The sequence below is a fragment of the Onychostruthus taczanowskii genome, unplaced genomic scaffold (genome assembly GCF_017590055.1).
Source record: "Onychostruthus taczanowskii isolate IOZ18803 unplaced genomic scaffold, ASM1759005v1 scaffold57, whole genome shotgun sequence".
In the NCBI taxonomy this organism is placed as follows: domain Eukaryota; kingdom Metazoa; phylum Chordata; class Aves; order Passeriformes; family Passeridae; genus Onychostruthus; species Onychostruthus taczanowskii.
In genome coordinates this window covers 2655520-2682262 of record NW_024503346.1, presented here as the reverse complement: position 1 = coordinate 2682262, position 26743 = coordinate 2655520, and the positions used below count along the sequence as shown (strand labels likewise).

Sequence of the window (26743 nt, the reverse complement as noted above, 5' to 3'; positions counted from 1 at the left end):
ATTCTTGCCATTATAAATTTCCTGCCACTGCCCCTGTAACTCTTGCTGTCAAGCACAATGAAGAGGGAAACATGTGCCTTCGCAGACTGTGGCCTGGCATGACATTATTGCAATAATCTTTATTATAGTCCCCCTTTTCCTCAGAAAAATATAAGGACTGACCTCGCATTTCTTGCTCAATCAGGCGTCCTGCTGAGCCCAGTAGGCTCTTTCAGCTGCAGAGACCGCTGGATCCTTCCCCTAATTGGTTTCCTCCTTCTTGAACCTCAGCAACATAAGGAGAAAAGGCCTATATTTCATAAGTGCCATGGTTTTATCCACCAATTTAGAGACAAATAAGTGCAATTTATAGAGGGAACATTTAATGCCTGTTAATTAGAAGCCCATCAAGAGGTCTCGAATTTGGCATCCCGAAAATTTACAGCTCAATTTCACAAGCCCCAGGCCCAAGGGGTGGCCCTGGCCTCCCTCCCGCCGTGCTGGGAGGTCCCTGGTCCTCCTGCCACGCTGCTCTGGGGCATGTGGGGAGCTGGGACAGGACAGGATCCACCCAAAAAGGTCATCTGGGAAAGGGGAAATTTGTTTCCAGTTGAATACACTTCCCAAGGGAGACAGGAGGGTGAGGCAGGAGGTGGGAGTGGAGCTTCCCTTTGAGGAAGGGCTGGTGGGGCCCAGGTGGAGCGGGTCCCAGGGCAGCTGGTTTCTGGCAGTCTCTGCACTGAAATGATGCCACAGAGCTTCTGAGGCTTTGGCTTCGGTCTCAGGGGGTGGTGACAGAGGGAAGGAAAGGTAAATTTTCTTGGAGAATTCAAATAAGACTCTGCTGGATCTCAGGACAACCCAGGCGGCCCTCGGCCACCTCTGAAGGAACAGGGCCCATTTTCTGTAGCTCTGCAGCTGCTGGAGAGAAAGCAGATAAAGACTCTCCTACCCTCTAAACTCACCATGCAGGTGGCTCTGAAAACCTGCCTGACCTTAATGCCAGAGCGTGGCAGACTTTTTTTTGGCATCCAAATCTCTGAGGGGTTTCTGAGGCGACTGCTGATGGCTCAGCAGCAGCCTGGCTGAGAGGCTGAGGCAAGGGGGTGTTGTCTTTTGGAATCTATTTTCCTTTGACTTATCTTTCAGTCTCAGGAATTCAGGACCTTTAATCTATTTGAGATTAAAGTCCTTTACAAATCCCTTCTGGCCTTTTTTGGGAGTGAAGAAGTTACAGACACCCTACTGCACATTCCTTCTGGTGCCTTTTTCCATTGTAAATGAGAAACAAGTAGCTCTAATTGTTGTAAGCACTACAATAAATGAGACAACTGCTCTCAAAGTGCCTTATAAAAACAATTAACATATTATCAGGTAAAAGCGTTTACAAGAAAATTTAATTTTTACTTGTTTATTATATTCAAAGTATATTCTAAGTGCATCACCCAAATGTGCCAGGGAGGAAGAGGTGTGGAATTACCAAAGCTTTCCCAGTTTGGCAACCTGAGAACAGAGTCTATTCGTCTGATGCTGAGTTTCTTTCTGCAAAGCAGTTTTTTGCATCTTCAGAAAACAAGAGAGTGAAAATACCTAAGCAGGGAGATTGGCCTCCCGTGAAATCCATTGAAATTAGTGAAAAGATTTCTATTGACCTTCCTGGCATTTAGATAAGCTCTTTAATGCTTCAATAATAATTATTTTTAACACAGTCACTCTTGGAAAAGAGTCTTGCTGTGATTCACCAGTCCTTTGCTCAACACCTGCGGCTGGTGGCTGGCATGGTGCTGCTGTGCTGAATCCCAGGGCTGAGCTGGGATGTGTGGGGAGAAATAAAAACCCTGCAGGCTGTGCCCCACCATAATCCTTGTGTCACGAGCCAGGCCTGTCCACCAGCAACCCCTGACACCAACCCAAAGGTCCAGCCAGGACTTGCAGAATTAGCTCAGGGTGGCTTTGCACTGGCCAGCAGAGATTTACAAAGGAGCTGCAAAGAGTTTGAGTTAGTTTATTTCTAACCTCAACATACTTTGCTGTGAAAATGACCAAACATGGGATCAATTGGGGTTTCCAGCTTTATGCTGATGTGTCATTTGCTTTGGAAGTTTGGGTACCTGGGCTGTTAAATAAGGACCTCAAGCTTTTCAGTCCAGCATTATTCTTTTGGTACTGGCTTTGACTGCATTGCTGCAAGTTGTAAATATCACCAGCCACACAGTTTCATCCCTGTCTGCTAATGTTTTCAAGTTCTGTATCTTCAGCACACGCCAGAACAAGCACCCAGTATTTGTTGACATTTTATCTCCAGCTTTCCCATATTTTTGGATCTGATACCTGGCTGCTTCACACCTGAGCACATGTACCCATCCTGTTTGCTTTTAACCATCCCTGTCAGTTGCACAACTGTGTCCTGCCCCCTGTTGCATCACCATCAGGCCACAACAGAGGCTTGGAGAGACAAAGGACTTCAGAGAGCTGGGAGCCCTCTCTGTCAGATAGAGCAGCACTCAGATGCTGCTCAGATAGGCAAGGCCAGACGTTCAAAGGTGCTGATCTGACTTGCATATTTGTGACAGGTGTGGCCAAGCTACTGATAACCACCAGCCCCCGAGATATTCCTTGTTTTGGCTGCATCTCCTTGATTGTTCCCCCATGATTTTTGGTGTCTTGCTTATTTTCTCATGCATCTGATGGCCTCCTCCATCCCACAGCTCCCAGCTGCCGTCATCGCCACCTTTCCCAAGGACTATGCCAGAGGGAGTGCCTGATGATCCTCACCCACCATAGCTCCAATTAACTGCCACTCTCACCATGCCAAGGGTTATTTTACACCAGCAATTTTTGAGCCCTGTGTTAAATTAGGCCTTCTTAGTTAAGCCAGATTAAGCCCTCTGTTAAATAAGGCCAAATTAAGCTAGAATTTGTCTGCAATGGTTGTGCCTCCAAAATGCAATACTGCTTCTGAGAATGAGGAGAGGCTCATGTTTACACAGGCATCACCTGTGAGTGACTTTGGATTGTTGTTTAAGGAGAGGAAATGCCCTGTTTTCCCACAGTCAAGGCACACAGTCTGTTTCTAGCAGAATTATTTTTCAAGGGTGTTCTTCCTTTTCCTATTTTACAACCTTTGATTGCACATCCAGAGCTTTGGCTTCCTCTCCAAGCAGCTGCCTTGCCAAGGCATTTAAATTGTGAGCTGGAATTTCCAATGTTTGAAATTAGCATCTGGGCTAAAACCATTCACCAAAGACTTTGGGTAGCAGATTTGTGAGAACTATGAGCCTAGGACAAAGATGAGTTGGAGTTCTGTGGGCAGAAGGGCTGTAAAGCATATCCAGCAAACATTCAAAATGCTTGATGTGTTTTAAGGGAGCATTTAACATTAATTTAACATTAAGGATGAACAAACAGCTGAGATTAAGTCCTTCAAGGATGACCAAAAGGTTCTTATGGTCATTGTGTCAATAGGGATCATGGATTTTATAAATCCAATGGAGGAACCACAGTCACATCTGAAGAGCTGCAGCAATTCTCTTGAATCTTGTTTCAGTGAACACTTAAAATACCACTATTCCCCCTTGCCTTTTTTTAAGCTCTTCCCCCACTCTCCCCCTTCCAGCTCCTCAGGTAATTAACTGGAAACGACCCAGTTGCAGCATTGTCAAAGGTCTAACACCCATCAAACCCAGGAAACTCAGGCTCCTTGAATGCTCCCCTGCTTACCCCGTGCTGTTGTGCCTAAAGTATTACAGGGGTCTGTGAAAAGTGCTTGATCAGATACACTGTACCACATGTTCCCAAGCACCAACACACAGCAGCATGACTTAGGGATAGGATTTCAGCCTTCATAATGAAGAGTCTTGCTTTTATGAGTTCGAGTCAGACCCTTAACGTAATTTTAACATAGATTTTGGTGTTTAATTATGTAATAAGATTTACTGCAGTCATCTAACAGATGTTGATTCAGGGTCAGTGTTTCTCATAAATTAGTTCTGAAAGGATTTGTTACTTCTGGGTCAGCAGATAGGTCCAGAGTGCAAAGAAAAAGGGGAAAAACAATAAACACTGAGTTGAAGGGTTTCTTGGGATTCTTTCTTCAGTTACATATCCACATATTTTCATGATCTTAATGACTATAGCCACAGGAATGTTTGCTTTAACACTAAAGATGGCTCAGGCCAAAACCCTATACCCAAACATCTGCAAAGCATGGGAAAGTTCAAACTTTGGGGCTCTTTATTTTATGACCCTGGCTGTTAATTTTTCATACTAACATGACACATTTTTCCTAGGGCTCAGCAGTGGGAATTGCTGTGAACTTTAGCAGCACCCCAAAAAGTTTCATCTTCATGTGCTTGTTGTCAGACCTTGTGTATAAAGTGCAGCTAAAGGCCAGTGTTGGTTGATGTAGTTGTCATCACACACGTACTGAAAAACTGCACCCACCTTCCTCTGGAAATTCAGCCTTCCCATGTCTTTGGAAGCAAATCATGTTTGTACATCCTACTGCTAACAGCTGCAACTAAACCCACACAGCATTATACTCATTCTTCTACATTTGTGGTTAAAGGAGGGATTCCATATTAAAGTATTTTTCATTCCATTTTAATTTAGTTGCAGATAAATTCCTTTAAAACTGAAATTATGCTCTTTATATCTTATTCTGTTAGGAGTACTTTGGAGGAAAGGGATTGAGGCTTGTCTAATAGTGTTGCTAGCATGTCCAGGGTAGTTGTAGCCTGCCAAGTCTTTCACAAACACTGGTGAATATCCACAATATTCCTCCACATCAGGGTATGAGACACTAAATGTTGCCCCTGAGATGTTTTAGTAGAGGTGCAACAGAGACTGCTCAACACATAAAACCATTCGCTAAACTTAACCACCTTTGTCTTGGAAAGCTTAGAGGTTTCATACCTAAAATACTCCTCTAGGATGAATCCCAGCCATGAGTAAGAGCTCTGAAGCATTTCCCTGAGCAGCAATCACACAGTGGCAAACTGGACTCCTCACAGAAGGGATGTGAGAGAGGAGGAAGAGTCCATGGCCAGCAGCTGAGCCTCAGCCAGCAAAGCAGCACTGAACCTGCTCCGTGCTTGGACACAGCCCTGCTTCCAGAGCCTCCCCACGCTCTGTCCCTGCCATGGGGACACCCTGGCCAGGGCTGCTCTGTGTTCGTACCATGCAGAGCTGTAAATTTAAACAGCATTTTCCAGACCCAGGGTTGAAACTCCTCTTTTTCAGGAGTAATTCCCTTTAAGTCAATGGATTTACACAATGGATTTGCTGCTGCCAGAAGAAAATCAGGCCTGTAGAAAGACACACATTCTTCGCCAAGGAAATCTCAGAGCTAACTACTTGAATTGTGCAGTCAAGCTGCAGAGGGGTCAAGTGGACAGACGACAGGACTGGGACATATAGGAAGTCCCTGGTTCAAACCTCAGCTCTTAAAATGTCATGCGTTGTGACCTCAGGCAGTCAGTTCAGCCCCTTATACCTCCATTTCCCCCTTTTCCTTTGTCTGACTTGTCTGTTTAATTTGGAATTTGTTCCAAGAAGGGTGCCTTGCCTCATGTGTTGGGCTGGGGCACTGACACCTCTCCTCCCCCTTGCTGGAGGACAGGCTTGAAGTCTTTGTTTGCTCCCAACACTGACCCCTGCTTCCGTCCCACGAGCAGGGTGACACGGGACCACCGGATGTCCATCAGGAGACAGGCAGGCCTGTCACCCCGTGGGATGTCACACATCCCAGCACCAACCTGGGAGGATCTGGCACTTGTTATTTCACAGGCAGGGCTGGGAGGTGGAAGGAAGTCCTCACTTTGGACAGTTTCTTCACAGCCCTGATCACTAAAGATCCTTTAAAACGAAAGATTTGACCCTACAGAGCCGAGCCATGAGTGTGTGATGAGTTCAGCTGGCACCAAATGTGGGTCACTGGCATGAAAAGCCTCAAGGGCTGGAATTTGTGTCTGTAGTGTGTGGGTATGTGTGTGTGTGATTGTCAGGAGCAGAGCCAGGCCAAGAACCAGCACTCCTGAAAAGCCCCATCTGTTTGTCTCAGCTCCTTCCCACAGCAGCTCGGTCGTTATCGGTGGCAAATGTCCAGAGTCGCTTGTCAAGCACAAAGCTGCCAAAAATAATTAAAACACAATGGCCCCCTGTGCCAGCCAACTGTAAAACTGCTCCAAAGGGAGCCTGATAAACACACGTATGCCCATAATAGCCCAGATAGAGGCAGGTATTTCCTCTGTGCTGTAGTGATCTGAGCAGCCCCTGAGATGCTGCCATCAGATATTCCCGCCCTTTTCTGTTGTGGCAGCTCTTGAGCGTGTTTGATGGCGAGGGGAAGGGGAACAAAGCAGGTGCCTAATGGGCTGTTTTCTGTTTCAGTGGAGCATGACAGAGAGTTTCACCACCAGCGCTGCCACTACCGAGAGTTCAGGTTTGATCTCTCGCGGATCCCGGAGGGGGAGGCGGTGACGGCGGCTGAGTTCCGCATTTACAAGGATTACATCCGCGAGCGCTTCGACAACGAAACCTTCCAGATCAGCGTCTACCAGGTCCTGCAGGAGCACCCGGGAAGGTGAGGGACCCACAGGGAGACCCTGCTGGGGGCACAACTCCCTGTTCCCACAGGGAGTTACAGCCAGTGCTCCCAGAGGTCTTGGTGCCACCAGCACGAGCGGCTGCGTTTGGCACTGGGGCGTGCAGGGGATGCCAGCGATGCTGCTGCAGCAGCTCCTGTGTGTTGTGACATGGGCACAGGTGCCCTGGGAGCCTCCCCGTGGCCCAGGGAGCATCCTCAGCACTCCTGCTCTGGCCTCTGGGAGCACTCAGTAGCCTGGCCATGTGCTAGTGCAGAAAAAGTATCATAAACCAGGAATATTTCAAGATTTCTGGAAGTACTCCCCCCTTCCTCCTGCCTCTGATGGATCCTGAGGTGGCAAACCCAAATGCTTCCTTTGGAATTGCAGCTTAATTACTAGCCCTTATTATCAAAGGCATTTGAGCTCCCTAATTAACAAAGACAGATGACACCATGCTTTTTATATTGACTGATTGTTTTGCATGTGCAAAACTACAAGATGAGCTATTAAATCCCTTCCAAGCAATTATTAATGTATGCCAAGCTCCCTGACAAATCCTCCAGGGAACTTGAATAAGAACATATGTTCAATTTTCTCATCTGGTTTTAGTTCCAATTAATCAGCAATCCCAAACCACTTATCAAAGGCACTTAGTTTCATTTGCACATATTTCTTTCACATACAAATCCTACCAAAAGTGAGATTGCATTTTTTTATGTGAAAAGAATTTACAATCACGTTCAAGTCAGAAGTTATTCTTTAGGACTACTAAATATGGGCTAATAATACTACAGTTCTAGTTTAGGTTTATGAAAAGAGAAACACTAGGGATTTAAAAAGTGGAAAGTCCAAAAGGGTAAGAAAAAAAAGTATAATCAGGACTCTGGCTTTATAGTTTTATAAGAGCTAATAAAAATGCAGAAAAAATTGAAATATGTCAGGAAACCTTGTCAACTTTTTTTTAATGGTGAGAATTTCTGCTGGCTTTGCTGGATGGTAAAAATATTTAACCACTGGCGTGTTTTCTTCTACATCTGAAATTCTGATTTTATAGCTTAAAACTCATGGTTCACCTGGCATTTCTAATTATGCAATCATTTGCAGTGTTTGGGAACTGTGCTAAAATGAATCTATTCTTATCAAACAGTGGTAATTCCAACTGTGCATTTTAACCAGGTCTTCCTAAAAGGAGAAGGCAACAAGCCAGAGGTGTGCACAGGACCCATCAGATGTCCCGCTTACCCTAAGCATTTCATTTCATTCCCTCTTAGGCCATTCCAGAGGCAGCAGCCTCCCTGTGCTGCATTTCTCCAGTGGTTTATTTAGGTACCAGCCTGCAGGGATGACTTTCCAGTCTTGGGAAGAGCAGAAACTGTAGATGTGCTGGCAGAGGAGGAGGCACCAACCTGTGTGCCAGGGCACTGGGGAACTGCCAGGAGCCTGCTCTGGAGTGAATGACCTTCCTCATCAGATGCCAGGGAAGTTCCTCCTCAGGTCCTGATGAGTGAGGTGCCCATTTGGGATCTTACTGACAGAGTCAGAACCAGATCTGATATCTTAGTTTTACAGTGGTGCATCCAAAATGTTGTTACAGCTTTGTTTAGAGAGGATGGGAAGGTACTGCTGGGGAGAGTTGTGAGTGGAGCAGCAAATGCTTCTGCAAACTGTCTCCTCCACTAATTCCTATTCCTAAAGGAAAAAAATAATGTATGCAAAGGGTGGGCATGTACATCAACCACTGTCTGCAAGAGGTGAGGAATCCTGCTAATTATACAGATGTTCCAGTCACTAGACTAGAGGCAATTTTACTGCATCATATTCATCACAGCAACACTATTTTTAATGACTGTTCATGCATATTCCCCTTTTGCATACATTTTGGCACAGGCAATGGCGAGTTTTGAACAGCTTGTCCTGAAAAAAATATTCCTGTTGGTTTGGATTGACCAAAGGTAAAAATATTGTCACTACCATTTGTAAAAATATTTGCTCTTTTTCTGCATTTTTCCACTGACATTTTCCACCCGGCTCTGTCACAGCCCAGTCATCCAAGTCAGTGTGTCATTGGGCAAGTGGAGAAAGAAAACAAACTCTCTCCAGTGTTGATCAAAAAACACCCATTGACTTTGATGCTTCCTTGGCTGTTTGTCTCATCCTGAGCTGCTGGAAAGTCAGCCCCATCTGACGTTGTTAGCAACAAGAGCAAAACAAAGCCAAACCCTCCCCCCCACGCAGGCAGGGAAACCTCTGCTGCCTTCGGGTTTCCTTCTCCCAGGGCTCTCCTGACACAGAAGCACTGCTGGAATTGCCTTTTGAGACCTGAACCTGAAATTCTCCAGGCTGTGCAGTGCCCGAGGCACGGCAGCTCCTGCCAGGCTGCCGGGGGCAGCTCAGCATCCTCTCACACACAGCAGAGAGCAGGACAGCTCCCGGAGCCACACTCAGCACAGGGCGAGCTGGAAGGCTCAGGCTGAGGGGGACTGGAGAGATTTTCCTCTGTGAGATGTGCTGGAGGCAGGATTTTTAGTGAAACCACACAAGAGCCTCCAGTTTGGAGGGTGTGATGGTGCCCTCAGCTCACATAAAGCAGAGGTATGAGCAGTTAATGACTTCACGAGTTCAGACAGGTCGGAGGTATCTAACCAGCAACATCTCTTGTGTGCACTTCATTGTCAGTGAAAAATACAGGCTTAGGTGTTTCCAGAGCAACAGCTGCACCCCCCAGCAGACCATTCCTGAAATCCTGCCCCTCAACAGCTCAAGTGTTTGCAGGGTAGAACCTCTCCCCCATCCACCTGCTCAACCTAACAACCCTGGCAGCAAAAAGGAGGGCCCAGCCCTTCCTTTGCAGCAGATGAGATGTCACTTGACTTTAGACTGCCAGAAATTACATCTCTGTCAGACTGAAGATATTATTACAGGTGTTTGTAGGAAATCAGGCTAATGATCAAATATTCTTTCTGAATTTCCAAATCTTTCCTTGCAAGGCAAGCTCTTCAAACTGGCAACATCTCCTCCATAAAAAGGCGTGCACAGCATTCTTTAGGCACACAGCATCAGTTATTCACTTTAGGCAAGCAAGTACATTCATGAACAAAAATGTCCCAAACATCACAAACACTGATGATGTTTTAATTGGTATAACATGCCTCAAAGCTTTCAAGTGCATAGCTCAAAGTCCAGTGACTCATGTCCAACTTCTTTTTGGACTTTGTGGCTCACTCTCCTAAAAGCCTGGGAAGGTGTTCTACAAAGCAGTGCCTGACTTGAGCAGGGTGAGAGCAGCAGGACATCCAGTCCAGGTTTGTGCTGACAAACCCTCCTCAGTGGGAGCTGAAGGTGGCTCAATTCTGCTCCCCCTGGAAAAGGAGGGAGAGCAAAGCAGATCCCAGTGCTCAGCCAGGGCATCCCCCTCAGTTTATTAACCTGGAGCTGCAGAAAAAATGCAAACTGTAGAGCAGCACTAAAGCTCAGAGCTCGATCCTGCTTTTCTCTCTGCACCTTTTGAAGCTGAAATACCTCATCCCAGAGTTACATCTCCTATTTCATTGGACCCAGCTCTTGCACTGCAGAGTGAATCCCAACCCCTTTGAAGTCGATGGGAGTTTTGTTACTGGAGAGAATAAAACCAGGTACTTGACCAGCCTTTGGTAATTGAAATGTAGTTGTTACATGTCCACTTTGTGGCCATTATGGATTTCACGGGCTTCAAAGGCAGTGATTTGAATGCTCATGTTACCAGCCCTACAGAAAAATCAGATCCTGCAGGATGCATTCCTGGGTTTGACTTGCAGCTGGAACGCTTTAGCTTGAGCTTCAAACTACACCACTGCTGCAGCAGATCAAACCTGAGCCCCTCTCCAGACCCCTTTCTGCCATTCACTGGAGTCTGCTTCCATGTTGTGGGTTGAAACATGTAATTCAAGTGCCTAAGAAAGCCTTAGGCCCACCCAACCCATAAAGCAGATGTGCCTTCTTTTTGGGGCTTTTTTAAGTACCAGTGTGATCGTTCTGAGATGGTGTAGCACAGCACAGTTGGATTTAATGATGTGCCCCAGCACCATGACAGTATCTACAAATACAGACAATAACTTTAATTATAATTTTTTGGTGACTTATCTGCAACTCAGTCAATAACTACACTTATCTCTCAGCAAGCAGCAAGAGAACTTGAGCACAGAGGTCCTGCAGCTCTCCAAGAACAGAGCTGTATCTGGTTTTCTCCTTCAGACCATTCCTAAAAGCCACTGCAGCCTGCAAAACCTTTGACAAATCTTGAACTTACCAAGGCACAATTCTTCACAGGCACTTGAGGAGCTGCAGGAGGCATTTTGCATACCCCAGTGGGTCCTTGGGTCAGTGATGCCCTGATCAACAGCCCTTCAATGCTGAGCAGAAACAGCTGTACAGAAAGTGTCAGAGATGTGTGTATAACCTCATTTCTCCCAGCACTGTTTTTACAACAGGCTTCAGGTTTAGGAGACTTGTTGCATCTCAGTAACAAACTGCCATTGCCACTTTTAATCAGCCTTTGAGATCTAGATCTTACCTTCTCCTACACTATCTAAGAAAGGCAACACAGCTACTAGAAGCACACAAAGCAGAATTAAGGATCTGCTGCAATTTTAAAGTTAATTTAATTTTCCCCTAGATTCAGCAGAATTTACACAGATCTGTTTCACTACCAGTACAGCTAGTTTTCAGGCCAATCCTTGGAAATCACCTCTAGCAAACTGAATTCCTGCTGTGGACATCCCTTCACCTGGCAGAGCCCCCCGGGCTGTGTTTGGCTGGTGGCTCCTGCCTGGGGGCATGGGGAGAGCTTTTATCAGTGGGGAGAACTTTTATCAGAGGGGAGGGAGAGGGAAGGATAAGCAAGGGATAGCAGGCACAGGGAAGGGAAGGTGTGGGAGGAGGGCTGCATCAGGTCTGTGTACAGAGGGTGTTGCAAACGTGCCAGGGAGAGGCCCAGGGAGATCCTGGGGCCCTCTTAAAGTAGGAAAGTCTGAAAAATATTTTCCTAAGTTTGTCTTTGGACAGCTGCAGCTGACTTTAAGCAATGACACCAAGCAAACTGGAATCTGGATACGGCAGGTTTTTAATCCAAACAGATGTCTTCTAACCCCACATCTCCTCTCACCCTGCCAGGATGCCCTTTTTGCCTCCTCCTCCCTCCACCTGCTCAAACCTGGACGTGAATAACCCCCTTCCTCCTTGCCAGCTCTGTCCTTGGGCTGCCTGCTGGAAAACTTGCCCTGTGCCTGTGACCCAAACAGCCCCTCTAGGGTTAGAATGTGAGTTGAGAGGAGAGGATTGTGCTCCTGCCTTAGACACTGTGCTTTACATGCTGAATCAATAAGAATTCAACATATCCATGCCTCAGGTGTTTCCTACTTTAAAACAGAAGCAGGAGGGTTAACCCACCTTTGTAAAGCCATCCAAAGGCTGTTGCAAGGTGTCTCTGTATGGTTACTGTTTAAAGCACTGATATTGGAATTCCTGCAGGCAGAGGGAGGGATCAGGGCAGCCCAGCTGCCAGGGGTGTTATCTTTGGGTGAGGGATTCCCTGTCCCTGATGCAGGCAGGGGCAGCAGGAGCCTGGGCTGCTCCCAACACAGAGTGCTGGCTGGTCACAGAAATCACCTTGCCTTACAGTGCAATGGAAATTGCCAAGAGTCACCTCCACTGCTGCTGCCTGTCCTTTTTCCCATTTATTTTTGTCCCACTTGGAAGTGCTCATTAGTGTTTACTACCACTTGTCAACCAGCAGCTTGAAATAACAGGGCTGACGAGCGGGATGGGGACAGTGAGTGAAGAAAACAGACATAAAAGCAGGGACTGTTTGGCAGGAGGACTGTCCTAAAATAGTGTAGACCTTACAGCATTATAGTCTATAAATGCAGAGTTTTATCTCCTGATCCCTTGCCAATGCAGAATTTTTGTCTCTCATGTTTTCATCCATGTTCTCCTCGTGCCACAGCTCACCAAGGCAAGTGATTGGGGCAGATGCAGCACTTCTCATTTTTGGGTATATTTCTAGTGTTTATGGCTTCAAACCAAACTGCATCCCTGGGACTGAAAAAGCACCCCAGCAAAAATCAAAGAAACCATACATCACATTTTCACGAAGCTTCATGGTTGTTAATTCTTTCTCTTATTTTAGAATTGTCATGTTGCAACAATTCCCTTTATCCTACACCTTCCCTGCCTTATCTGTACTTTTTTTTCTCTTATTTCTGCACTCACCCCCACAATCCTCACTTCTTCCAGCCCTTTTCTCTTCACTAAATATTTGTGATCCCTTTCCTCACCACCATCAGCCCTTTGGCAGGTCAGCCCTTCTACCTCCATAGCTCCAGCTGCTTCCCAGACACGATCTCACATGCATCCTGCCCAGCCACCCTCACGCTGCAGTGCTTGTTACTCACCCCTGAGCCCAGAAAACAAGTTCACTCAGGAAGTTTCACAGACCACACAGCACTTACATGACCTGTAGACAAATTTTTGGGAGTGCTTTCTAACAGGAGGTGACTCTCCTGTCTGGCATCCAGTGTGAGACACTACCAAAGGCATCAGCAGGCAAATGCCAACCTCCTGTCTTCATCTCAGGCTCCACTGAGAGCCTGATGCTTGAGACAAGCGAGCAGAAAGCCCCAAATTTTATCATTGCTAAAAGCTCTGACACTCCCGCTGATGTCAGTTCTTTGAACGCTGAGCCATTTTGATGTGGTCTCAACAGAACATACTTGTGGTCTGGATCCAGACTTTGTAATTTATGTAACTCTAATCTAGACATTAACATTTCCATGTCCCAGCTTAATTTTCCTGTAAAAGGAGGATCATGTGCCTTTCCTATCTCTTGCTCTGGAAAAAGGCATGGTACAGTTTCTTGCATGCACTGAAATTCTAAAATGAAGGAACTGAATGCAGGGCCAAGGAACCAAAGGGGTTTTTTGCCTCCTTGCTGCAGAGCCATCACCCACATTGCTCCAGGAACGTGCTCTGTGAGTACACAGTTGGAAGGTGAGGTACAGGAGTGAGATGTGCACTAGAAAGCTTTTCTCTTTGGGCTCAGGTCTTCATCTCTCAGCTAAAACCCAAAGCAGCCACATCAGTTAGACTTAACCAGCACTACCTTCTGTGACAAGTCATTAGATGGGAGCCCTCAGAATAAATGATGTTTAAGTTGTAGCAGAACAACATTTCTTTGCTGTGTTTACTGTGTCTTGTCCAACAAGGATATCTCGAGGGCTGGCTGCCTATTAGCTGGTGATTTAATGCTGTTTGCCTGTCTTTGGAGAGCAGGACATTCCACTTAAAGGAGGTTTTCTTTTTGAAAGGAATGAGAGGTTTCTTTTCATCTGAACAGGAGCCACATCTCAGGAGCCTGCAACACCAGTGATGTTCTGCATCCCACCCCTGGCCACTGCTGGTGGGCCAGGGCAGAAAGCACTAACCCAGGAGTGCTTGAACTCCTCCAAAGGGCATCTGACACTGGGCTTTTTTGGGGTCCAAATGTTCCAAGTGTGTGTGGGAAGGACATTTCCCTTCAGTGGGTCTCTTTGATCTCTCTCACTTCGGGCTTCCCCTCCAGGCCTATTGTTTGCACATTGCTGTAACTACAGGAAAACAAACGCATTATACAATTTCCCAGACTGACTCACCCTGGTACTTGATGCCTCTTGTAGTCTGCTTACCCTGATTGCATCATGTCAGCATGGGAAGCTTAAAGGCTGTTTTTTCTGAGTAATAATACTGCAGTTGAGCAGTAGCTAAAACCAAAAAAAAAAAAGATTATCATGATTGCTACTGATCGCAACCTGCAAACTACAAGGGGAGAAAACCAAGCAAGCCAAGTCCCTGTTAACTAAACCTTGTGTGAATCATGAGTTCCAGTCAGGGGCCATGCTTAAATAATGGACTATGTGAATAAAACACCCTTTTCTCCTGGAAACTTGGCCTCAGCCACTGGAACGGGCCAATCCATGCAACTCCCTCATCCCTGGCCCCTCTGGGATGTGTTTGGTTCAGTGTGCTGTAAACAGGGAAGGGTGGGAGGTGTCCTGTGCTGTGGGAACGGGGCCACTGCTCCTGGGTGGGGATGAAACCCCAGGAGATTTGTCCCCTGGTTGGAGTTCAAGCTTCTTGCACTGCTGTAACTAATGTGACAGGGATTATCCATCCTGTTTAACTTCAGATTTCCTGGGAGCAAAGCTGACTGAGCTCCCAGCACCTACCTAGAGCCTCGGCATTGCTGCACCACAGCCCTTCCTGAGCCACCCCCTTTGGCTCCCAAACATCCACTGGAACACTCCCACAGGATCCCCTCTGCCTTGGCAAGGAGGTGTTGCAGCAAGTCCAGCTCTGCAGGGCTTCCACAAATCAGAGCTTTGCTTAAAAGCAAGTTCTAATTGTACCCCCAGCATCACTGGCGGCGTATGGGGTACCCAAATGGGGTACCCAAATCTGTCCTGCTTTGGGGAGGAAACACAGAATCCTTTCCCTGCACAGCCTGAGCTCTGCAGGAACTCATTTCAGAAATTTAATTCCATGTAAGCCAGCACAGTCAGAGGTGGGTGGTGACACCCCTTAGCTCACAGAGGAAAGCACCATCTCTTACACACTCTGCCCCATTGAGGTTGAAAGGAAAGATGAATAGTAAAAACATTGCAAAAACCCCTCCATTCCTGTTCTGTGTGGGACAAAAGCTTCTAATTTCTTGGTATGTCAAAGGGGAAAGAATCACTAAAAGCTGTGAGTCAAAAGCCTTTATGCCAACAGCTCTCCTCAGATTCATTGCTGATAAATTCATGTTTCATGCAAACAAGAGGCACTGTGTAAACCAAGCTGAATATACATATGTGCACTGACAAATCTATAGTGACCAAATTCATAAGGCCTTTTAAAGCTTTGAGCATGTGATTAAAGGGTTTTTCAAGGATAGCTCTTCATTCAAAAGGATATAATTACTCTTGAACAAGTTATCATGTTTGTTCACTGTAGGTACAAAAGCAGCTCTTACAGGACTTGTCTAGACACTTCCACCACGTGTCTTTGTTCTTCTTTTAAAGTATTTTTTTTATAAAACAACTGCAACAGCATCAATTTTTTTTTTTAATTTGAGTTTGATCTTTTTGTTCTGATAAGACTCCTTCTTTTACAGAACCTGTATTTTCTCAAATTTCAGTTTCTCAGAAACTTGCCAAGAAATGTCTTGTAAATCTGAAATAATGTCACCTTTTTCAAAAGAACAGAATCTCTCTATTTAGGACCTTTTCAATTTTCTGATATTATTTCTTCAGCTAGAGTAACCCAACAGTAGCCTTTAAAAAAAACACCAAAGCAATGAATTGGAAAAAGGTTGTGACCCATAGCACTGCAGAGCTGTGACTGTGCAGAGGGTTATTGCCTCAATCAGTGATCTGTAACCTCAGATGAGCAAATTTTTAAAAAAACCTATTACATATGTTAATGTATGCACACCAGTGTTCCAGCTGGCTTGCACCAACACTACAGTTATGCATAAAAGTCAGGAAATTGTGCGTGGAAAGGCTAATGAGCAGCACTGTCTGCCCAATTATGGGATTTGCATGTGCAAACAGTAATTCTGCAGATCTGGGCCTGGCAAGTGTTTTTTTGAAGTTGCATCAGGAGCTCAAGGTTGACAGCAAAGTAACCCCAAACCAGCTCAGCTCTGCTTCAACCCATCCTTGAGGAGAGGAAGAGGAAGAGGAGAGAAAAGAGGAGTTTCACCTGAGGGTGATCGGAGGGGAATACAGACCAGCCCAGCTCTGCCTAAAGGATGTTTGTGGAGACTCCAGTGGAAATCCTGGCTAACTGAGAATTCTGCTTTTCATTTCAGGGATTCAGATTTGTTCCTGCTGGACTCCAGGACGATCTGGGCTGCAGAGGAAGGGTGGCTGGTGTTCGACATAACCGCGACCAGTAACCACTGGGTGGTGAATCCCCAGCACAACCTTGGCCTGCAGCTCTCCGTGGAAGGCATTGATGGTGAGTGTCACACCCCAGCAGAAATCAGGGACTCTGTTTCATGATTCCCAGCCAGGGGAAGCACTGAATATCATATGATGTAAACACAGCAGGATTTTGATGCAACACTTTATGCCTGGGCAATCCTCAAGGCTTTAAGTGAAGTCAAATACCAAAATATATCAACCCCCAACCTTCCTCTGTATCTGCTGTTGCATGATCTGTAATCATTAAGCAAATACAGTCTATTTTTAAAGAATCATACAAAATAAATGAACTGAGAGTCCTTCTGCCACTCTCCCTGGCTGGGTAGCCTTGCAGGACTTCTCCAGGACAGTGTCAGCTGTCCTTTGGCTGCTTCATTTGTGGCTGACAAGGCACAGCTGGCCTGCAGCTCTCCGTGGAAGGCATTGATGGTGAGTGTCACACCCCAGCAGAAATCAGGGACTCTGTTTCATGATTCCCAGCCAGGGGAAGCACTGAATATCATATGATGTAAACACAGCAGGATTTTGATGCAACACTTTATGCCTGGGCAATCCTCAAGGCTTTAAGTGAAGTCAAATACCAAAATATATCAACCCCCAACCTTCCTCTGTATCTGCTGTTGCATGATCTGTAATCATTAAGCAAATACAGTCTATTTTTAAAGAATCATACAAAATAAATGAACTGAGAGTCCTTCTCCCACTCTCCCTGGCCAGGTAGCCTTGCAGGGCTTCTACAGAACAGTGTCAGCTATCCTTTGACATGCTTCATTTGTGGATGACAAGGCACAGCCCTGGCCTTAGCAAAAGGATCACACAACCATAACTTGGATTTAGCAGCAGCACTCAGTATCTTGGGACAGAATAATCCTGGATATCAGCTCTGCATTGCACAGCAGCATCCAGACATCCTTTGACAGCAACAAGGAGAAACATTAAATTTCCCACTGCCACCCTCTCCTTGCCCTTTTTATAAATAATTGATTGAATTCTACAGAGAAACCTACTAATTGTCTTTTACTAAAAATCAAATTATTTTAGAACCCAAGATGAAGGATGATGATGAAATCATGATGATTATCATGGATGATAATCAGAGTTTTGTACAAAGTTATCAGGTATAGTGGTGGCAAGATGCAGCAATAAGCAAAATGCCTCTAAACATTTGTTTCTCTCAGCTGAGGTGTATCTGGAACTCTGTCAGCATTTCATGCAAGGCATTTTTATTTTAAGTTAATAACCTTCCAGTGGGAATTTAGTGTTCCTATGGGCTGAGTTTTATGGTTCCTTTTATAGGATCACTTCAAATTATAGGTTGGTGAACTTGAAGAAACCCCTCTAAAGAATGCAGGAAAAGCTCATGCTAAGCGGATTTGGGGAAAAACAATTATATGTAGGAGAAATTAATGCAACTTTCACACACAGATATAAAATGAAGCTAGCTGTGCTGAGCTGCTCTTGCCAGAAGCAGCTTTGCCCATTAAGCCCAGCTCTTTGGAGGGCGGATGGCATTCCCAGGAGCGCCCTGAGCAGGCAGCAGCTCTGCCCTGTGCTGTCCTGGCTGCTGCCAAAGCTGCTGCAGGCCTTCTCACCGGTGTGCCGTGCTTGCAGGACAAAGCATCAACCCCAAGCTGGCGGGGCTGATCGGGAGGCACGGCCCCCAGAACAAGCAGCCCTTCACCGTGGCCTTCTTCAAGGCCACCGAGGTGCACCTGCGCAGCATCCGCTCCACGGGGGGCAAGCAGAGGAGCCAGAACCGATCCAAAACACCAAAGAACCAGGAGGCATTCCGGGTCTCCAACATTGCAGGTACAGCACTGCTGGCTGGGGCCACGTTTCTGGCTCTGGGATGATGCTGGGAATGGTTTTTATTTGTTTTGGTCCACCCCTGGTTTGAACGGTGTGGGGTTAGGGTTGTTCCAAAAGTGGCAGGGGAAAGAATGTTTGTTTGAAGCCGTGTTGGACTGAGGGATTTCTTAATTCAAATTTTAGAAAATACCCCAAGCACCTAACCAGAAAAACTCCGTTTCTCCCATATGAAATAAATTCTCATTTTGAAATGGAAGATAATTATGTTAAAACAATCAGTAATCAGTGATAAGTGATCAGTGTATTTAAATCCCAATGCTGTTCATTTTCAGGGCTAATGATTTTAAGTTCAGCCCCTAAAAAGCATAGTAGTCCCAAAATTCTTGCACAGAAGAGGAAAACCCATTCATTCTCAGGAAAACCACGGCTATTCTGGGGGGAACTGTGCTTCCTAATTTGGAAGAAAACTCCATCAGGCATTTGAAATAGAAATGTGGCTTAATTATGTGATAGCTCAGAGGAATGGGCCCTTGATGAGGATCCCAGCAGGAGCCACAGCTCAGGGCTGGCTCTGCTGAGGCAGCAGCAAATTCCAGCTGCTTCTGGGAGTGCCTCACTGAGTGGAAGGAGAGGTTGTGAGGAGCAAAAGGAAAAGGAAAATAGAGATTCCAATCATATTTTTATAGAATCATTAAGGTTGGAAAAGGCCTCCAAGATCATCAAGTCCAACCTTTGACCAACTCCCACCTTGTTAACCAGCCCAGAGCAGTGAGGGCCACGTCCCTTGAGCACCTCCAGAGATGGGGACTCCAGTGCATTCCTGGCAGCTCCTTCCAGTGCCTGACCACCCTTTCTGTGATGAAATTCTTCCTGAGCCATTCTTTCTGCTTGGGCCTTCAGCTCAGGCTAGAGGTCCAGGATGGACAAAACTTTAAAACTGCACCGATTCTCCTTTTATGTATAGGCAATAGAGTGAGCTGTGTGTTGCTATTAGGAAGTCAGAGGAAGTCCAGGGGAAAAAAATAAAGATAAAAAACCTACTTTCCCAGGCCTTTATTGGCTTTGCACTAAAAAGCCAGAAATGCATTTCATATATGTTGAACCCAGCCACTAGAAAATGACTAAAACAGCTAAAAAACCAGCTGTAAGTGCACCAGATGAGCAGCAATGCCTCACTCCCCGCTGAGGGAGCTGGGGCTGCCCAGCCTCATGGCCACCATTGTCCCCTCACAGAGAACAGCAGCAGTGACCAGCGACAGGCCTGCAAGAAACACGAGCTCTACGTCAGCTTCAGGGACCTGGGGTGGCAGGTAAGGGCTGGGGGTGGCCAGGCTGGGGCTGGGGTGCCTTTTGCCATCATTTATCAGCTGCAGCAGTGAGATCCAGCCACTAACAGGTTTTTTGTTTTAAATCCTGAAGGGGGAAAAAATATTGTTTACAGCCTTTAGCGTGCTTAAATGCTTCTGCTAAGTTGGGTATACAAATATTTAGTGTGAGGCTGGCTGGAAGCTCAACACAGTCAGGTCCTTTTGAGGGACTGTGGCCCTGCAGATCCTCTGGCAGTGCTGAAGGCACAAATGGCTCTCCATTTTCACCTACCTGGTTTTTCTAGACCTGGTTAAAGCAATTTTCCTTTCTGAAAGCTTGTGTCTGCATTGTGTTGCTGGGTGAAGTGATCCTCGTGGACAGCCAGGACGCTGCTGAATGGATAAACAACTGAACCAGATGTTCAGCTGCTCTGTGGGCACATCTGCAGTGTGGGGTGTGTCCCTGCAGGAAGAGCAGGCACTTTAGAGGCCTGTAAGAGAGCTTTAGAAAGGCCAGGGGGCCAGATTTTTATTTTGCAGGCCACTCTAACTGTGCATGGAGGTATGAATGTTTACATTTATGTGCTGGTTGGCTTTTTGTTTCTCTGCATTTCTGTCCTTCTCCACAATCTAATGGCTCCAATTTGATCAAGGACTGGATCATCGCTCCGGAGGGCTACGCTGCCTATTACTGTGAAGGAGAATGTGCTTTCCCCCTGAATTCCTACATGAATGCTACCAACCATGCCATTGTACAGACACTGGTAGGTGCTATCTCCTAGCACGGGCTCACATCTGACAGGTGCTACTCAGAAATAAATTGATACACAGTGGGTCCCTGAGCTGACAGGGGAAGGAGGAGCTGCCTTAGCTCTCAAGGAGCCTGCAGCACCTGGCCCCATGTCTGGCCTGAATTAGTACCTGGCCAGAAATGACCCTGTCTTTGCTGCAGGCAGTGGCAGGCTCTCTCTGGTTTGAAATGGCCCTGTGACAGACATTGCAGTGGGGGTTTAGTCCCACTGCATGGGAAGGGAGGAGCAAGACAAGACCCACTGTCAGCATCTCTTGGGGAAACTCTGTAAGGATCCACTCGGTGCTGCCACCAAAAGTGGATTTGGGGTCAGGCTGAGAATCAGTGGATCCCAAAGTTACACAACTCAGCTGAGTGAGGGTATGGGACAGGCAGAAGGTTGCCCAGGAAAGAAGACTATGGGAGGAGGAGAAGGGAGAAGTAAATCTTAACATTCCTCTATTCTCATTCCCCAGGTTCACTTTATAAACCCAGAGACTGTGCCGAAACCCTGCTGTGCTCCTACACAACTCAACGCCATCTCAGTGCTCTATTTTGATGACAGCTCCAATGTTATCTTAAAAAAATACAGGAACATGGTGGTACGAGCATGTGGCTGCCACTAGATCTGTAGGACAGAGAAAGAGAGAGGAGTTATTTGTAAAGAGTGGGTTTGTGTGGCTGTGTGGGGTTGGGGGAAAAGTTGATGCTCCAGCCATGGGTTTAAAAAAGTCCCAAACCATTTTAGGACCAGGCCTCTGAAAGTTCAGACAATGGAACAGTTTCTGGATCTAAAGAGGCATTTGAACACATTTTGTTTTAGTTTATTACAGACAATGAGCTTGTAAACTGAAACAAGCCAGAGAAACCATTTAAAACCAAATCTGCTTTCAAAATTGGCTCCTACAGTACATACTTTTGCAAATGAGTCTTTCTGGAGATTGCAAACTCACCAGTGTTGATTGTGAGTAAAACAGTAATAATCTATCCAAGGTGAGACTGTGCTGTGACTAATAAGTGTGTGTAGTTCCTGTAACACGGTTTGCAATAAAATAAGTGAACAAAATATACCTGGAGTGAACAGGTATTTTGTTAGAGAATTATTGCTTCCATCCCTCTGCTTCAATTTCATAAGCAAAACCAAGGATGAATTACATGCAACTTCCAGTTTTAAACTACAGTAGCAAAAGCTGGATGTGGATTGACACAAATTCAAAGGACAGATTAGGCTAAGAAAAAAAAAAATCAATTGGCAAGCAAAAGAGCTGAAGAAAAGTGCTTCACAGAGTGAGAATTTTGGGGTGTACTTTTTTCTGTCAACAAGGAAGGAAATTTCCTCTAGCAGCCAGAAGGTGTTTCAATTTGCTATGAACTTGAAACAGGAAAGCAGCAAAATGCTGAGAAAGAGGGATTAAACCTGACGTTTAGCTAGGGTGTCCTAAGCAGTTACTGTAAAGCTGTAACTAAAGATCCTGCTGCTGTGTGGAAAATGTCCACTGACTTCCCTGAGGGAACAAGTTCCAGCCCTTTTCCAAGAACATGGAGACTCAAGTCAGAAGGTGCTGTGAGTTGGGATGTACACCCAGCCCCACACAGACTGGGAACCTTCCTTCCTGGGGCCAGTGCTTCTGATGAACCCCCTGCTCTCTTGGCTTCACCTCAAAAAACCCACAACAATCCCCTTCAAGGGCCACCAAGAAGCTGGAACCAGAAGCAAGAAAATGTCCCCTCCAGGGTTTTCCTTTTCTTTCTTTTAAAGTCACAGGTTACACAAACATCACACTTAAGTAATTAAGGCTCAATTAAAGTTGTTGCAAAGAAGAATACAGAGTTGCAGCAACCAATCACAAACCAATCCCCTGCTTTGGCACGCACCGAAGTAGGATTGGTATAAATTTCACCAGGGAGATAAAAAGAAAATAATGCCCAATAAAACACCATGTCCAGCACACCCAGCTCTAAATCTCCAAACTTCAGAAAGCTAAACCTCCAACAGATGGGTCCAGGATATCATAAATTCCTGGAGATGGGTCTCTGCTCAATGAGCAGATGGGGCCATGCAGCCACAGTAGGGACTTGGCTCCATGTCTTGCCTTAGAGGAGAGTTAGAGAAAGAAGATAAATGAAATTCTGGACTTCACTCGCTGCTCTTCTCCCTTTAAGTCACAGATCAAATCCAGACCAGATGCCTCACTTTAAAAAGAATAAGCAAAGGAAGAAAAAAACCCCTACTGTCTATGAAATAAATTGGAAACTTGTTTCTGATGGCCTAATTCTCATCTCATTTCAGTCAATTGGTGTTTTCCCAGCAGTTCTCTCAGTAGCAGGATTAGGCTGATGGGAAAGGGGAAGCCCATCCATGACAGTGGTAGGTTTTGGATGGGGGCCTTGCTGAGCAGCTGTCACATTGCTAGATGTGCCTGGCATCCCCCTAGACCTCTCCAACATCTGCAGGAGCAGCCTGGCTGCAGCAGGCACACGCCACAGGCAGGACTGCAGCAAACCTCCCCACGGGGAGACTTTGGGCAAACACAGCCACACGGCAGGACAACCGCTGAAGCCAAAAATCCACCTCTCATGGAGCCTGCAGACAGCACCATCCACCACAACCAGGCAAAGCTGCCCTCAGTGCATCCCTGGTTAGAGTGAGGAACTGAAATCACACAGAGAGGAAGCATCTTTTGACACTGCATACATATACCCACCAGTGCTTCTGTAAACCTCCTAAAGGAGGTGAAGGTGCTGCCTAGAAAGTTAAAAGCTAATCATGTCTGAACTTCCCCTATTTAGTAGCCAAGGATTAGTTTTCTCTTGCGGGTGTTTCAGTGTTGGTGGTCACTGCGTTGGTGTATTGCGTTTTTAACTTGGACCACGGTGTCTTGCTGTATAGGACTCATATATTAAATATTATGTGGGGATTGTTTCTGTTTTGGTTTTTTGTTGTTGTTTTTAAGCATAATAACAGGATTTCTGTTGCTAGGCTCAACATCAGCTTCACTGTTTGTACATTTTTGTGTAAATAGTTGTCACAAACGGAAGAAGAATTATTTATTTCCATCTCTGAATTCCTTTTCAATCACATGCAGGAAAAATGATTCTGGGTTCCTAAACACATTTGTTTCCTTATTTAAGAAGATATTTATTAACAGTTGGCAAAAATGCATACACATTTCTGGTTCTTTTCATAGAGCAGTTGTCAGAAGCCTTTTTGTACAAACTAGTAAAATAAATCATTGCAACTTTACAAAAGATATCCCGACGACATTGTGTATCTGTGTGGTTATTCTCCTTTTATTCAGAGAACCTTTTTGGCTGGACAATGTTTCATCTCGAGCCTCTGTTTTCATGCAGCTCAGTCTCTATGTACTGGCAAAACTGCCACATGTCATTATTTGGGGCAGCTCCTTCGGTCCAAATACAACAGGGAGGGAAGAATAGCAAAAATATGGATGTGTTTTGCAGTCTGTGCTGCAAAGATCCATGATTGAATTACAGTGCAGCTGTCAGCAGCTGTTTCAAAGAAGCAGGGGGTAAATTAGTTCTGTTTACTGCTAACATAGTTCAGAGATTTAGTCATCCCAATAAAATTATAGAGGCACAAGAAAGGAAGAAAGAAACTCCAAAGAAACATCAGCCAAGAAGCTGACATTTTCTAATTTAGATTGTTTTAGCATATTTGAGAGATGCTGCTGGCATGAGGTTTCCTACTGTGGATACCACACTGCATTGGTATGGAGGCAGCTAAAAAAAAATAATGGTCTAAATCCCTCTATTAACTGAGCATTATATCTTCAGGGCACAACAGCAATTTTGGGGTTCTTGTTTTCTTTGAACTGTGAGCAGAGTTGTGCCGGCTTACATAGATATATTTTGCTAGGCCAAAGGATTAAATCATCAGCATTTGGGAGTTAATCTGCCATCTTCCATGAGCAATTACAAATTCTTAAGTAAATTTGCTTTGTGCACTGCTCTGAGAGTTCAGGAAAACATCAGTGGAAAGACCTGAGACCTACTCAGCTTCTGCAGGCCTGGACTAAATTTAGAAGGAGGATCCTCTGGTATTTCTCATTATGGTCCCAGTTCTCTTCATTTAGGTGTAAGGCAGGGGTGGTGCCAGCAAAGGGCAGAAAGAATAAAATAAATATTTTTGCTTTGCAGGGCCAGTCCTGCAGCCAACTGCAGCTTTACCATGGGTTCAACACGCCCAGCCATGAAATATCTGCTGGTTTCCAGTTCTGCCACAAATCCACACAACTTGCTGGATGTGCTTTGGAGCAGCTTTCCCAGCCTAGGAGCCAAAACTCCATTCCCAAGCTGGTTGCAGCCTCCCCTTGGTCTGCAGCACTCCTGTGGCTTTGTCTCCTCATCTACTGTTCTGGAAGAGGAATTCTTGACATGAATACATCCACTGCCATAAACTGGCAGGGCCATAAAACCCTGGTGAACGAGCTTCCAAACAGCTAGATTTATCTGAGTAATGACATTTTAAAGCACATTTAAAACATTTTATAGAACAGTTATTTTAGCTTCCTTTCAGGCCAAACTTTGAGGATGTTATGTTTGCTTAATTGAGCTGTTTCAGATCTGTTCCAGTACTGACAAAAAAAATCCTTTTGTTCCTATGCAGGAAACTGCCTCTGTTGCTGCCAGTGTTCATATAATAAAAAATAATGATTTAAATAAGCCTTAATGCAATTTGAAGATTCCTGATTGTTATGGAAGTGTCAGCTGTAAAGCCTAAAACCAGAGAGAGACAGCAGAGCTTGCACAAACACAGCTCAGGGCATGGCCAGGATTCCCTGTGCTGCTGGATTCAGTCCCTCAGCTCTGCCTGCAATGGGAACAGATACTTCTGGATAAAAATCCCCACAGAATCATCTTTTGAGTTCAGAGTTTACATCCTCTGTACGAAAATCCTTTTGTCCCTATGCAGGAAACTGCCTCTGTTGCTGCCAGTGTTCATATAATAAAAAATAATGATTTAAATAAGCCTTAATGCAATTTGAAGATTCCTGATTGTTATGGAAGTGTCAGCTGTAAAGCCTAAAACCAGAGAGAGACAGCAGAGCTTGCACAAACACAGCTCAGGGCATGGCCAGGATTCCCTGTGCTGCTGGATTCAGTCCCTCAGCTCTGCCTGCAATGGGAACAGATACTTCTGGATAAAAATCCCCACAGAGTTCAGAGTTTGCATCCTCTGTACACTTCCATCCAGATACTCTGCCTGCTGACTTCCACTGCTGCCACAAACACATTATTCTCAGTATCCAACCTTCCTTCAGAGAGAAATTCTGCCCAATTAAGCTAAAAGGAACCAGTTTGAAGTCTTTATTTATCAGGTAATGATTGACAAGACCTCGAGGCAAAAACTAGGAACACTTTATACTACAGTCACTCATTACCCAAGCACGAAAGCAACAGAAATGGGTTATTATGGCCACTTTGAGTTACTCTGTTTTAAATAAAAATATCTATTCCCTTTTTCTGCTTAATGCTGTGGAATCTGTGTTCCTAAATCAGCAGCTGAGAAAGACCAGAAGTTTAGGATAGCAAGTTTAACACACTGATTTGTTTCCTAGCTGGTTTTCCAAGGGTCCATTTACCAAGCAATGTGAACAGACTTTTTAGTTTTAAAAATTGGAAAGTTGTTTCTTGGTATTGTGAGGTTTACCACTTTGGGATAAATCTGCTGTTTTCTCCAACACAATCCTCGTGTATGAATTGATTCCATAAATGAAGAGAGCACAATCTTTACACAGCTTAAGTTTGGCTTTGCAATTAAAAGAAAAATAGGACAAGCCATAGACAGATTCATCAGCTTCACACTTTTCTCCCCCCAGTGAAAGGTACTGGGAATGCTGGGGGAAAAAAGAGGGCTCAGCCTCAGCCCCACAAACCCTTAGAAAGACAACTTTGCACTTGACCAGCTTTTGCAGGCATGGTTAAAGCTAAAGGCTAAAGCCCTACACGGGACTGCTTGAACTAAACTCATCCTCAAAGAACTGCCTTGCTTGTCTGCAGTAAAACCCAATCCCAGGCCAGCCAGCAGTGATTTGGGGAGGGGAGCAGCTGTGTCTGGGGTGAGTGGCTGTGCCCAGTGCAGCCCCATGCCCGTAATTAAAACCAGCTCAGAGCTGAGGTGACTCCTGAGTGAGCAGCTCTGTGCTGCTGATAACTTGGCCCTAATGGGCTTATTTTAAGAAGCTCTTAAGAAGAAAGGAGGGGATGCCAGGGGCTCAGTGGATCTGGTGTGCTTTAGTGTGTCAGCACCCGGGGCTCCAGCCCAGCACGTTG

The 26743-nt window shown here is 45.5% G+C and overlaps 1 protein-coding gene across 1 annotated transcript in view; it reads left to right on the top strand.

Annotated features, from left to right (window-relative positions):
* Positions 1-21509, top strand: part of BMP7 (bone morphogenetic protein 7) — a 39978-nt gene extending 18469 nt beyond the window's left edge. The window contains exons 3-8 of the mRNA XM_041417766.1: positions 6370-6562; positions 16429-16577; positions 18155-18352; positions 19586-19662; positions 20313-20423; positions 20926-21509. Coding sequence (XP_041273700.1) covers positions 6370-6562; positions 16429-16577; positions 18155-18352; positions 19586-19662; positions 20313-20423; positions 20926-21075 — 878 coding nt within the window. The 3' untranslated portion in view covers positions 21076-21509. The remainder of the gene's footprint in view (positions 1-6369; positions 6563-16428; positions 16578-18154; positions 18353-19585; positions 19663-20312; positions 20424-20925) is intronic.
* The last annotated feature ends 5234 nt before the right edge of the window (positions 21510-26743 follow it).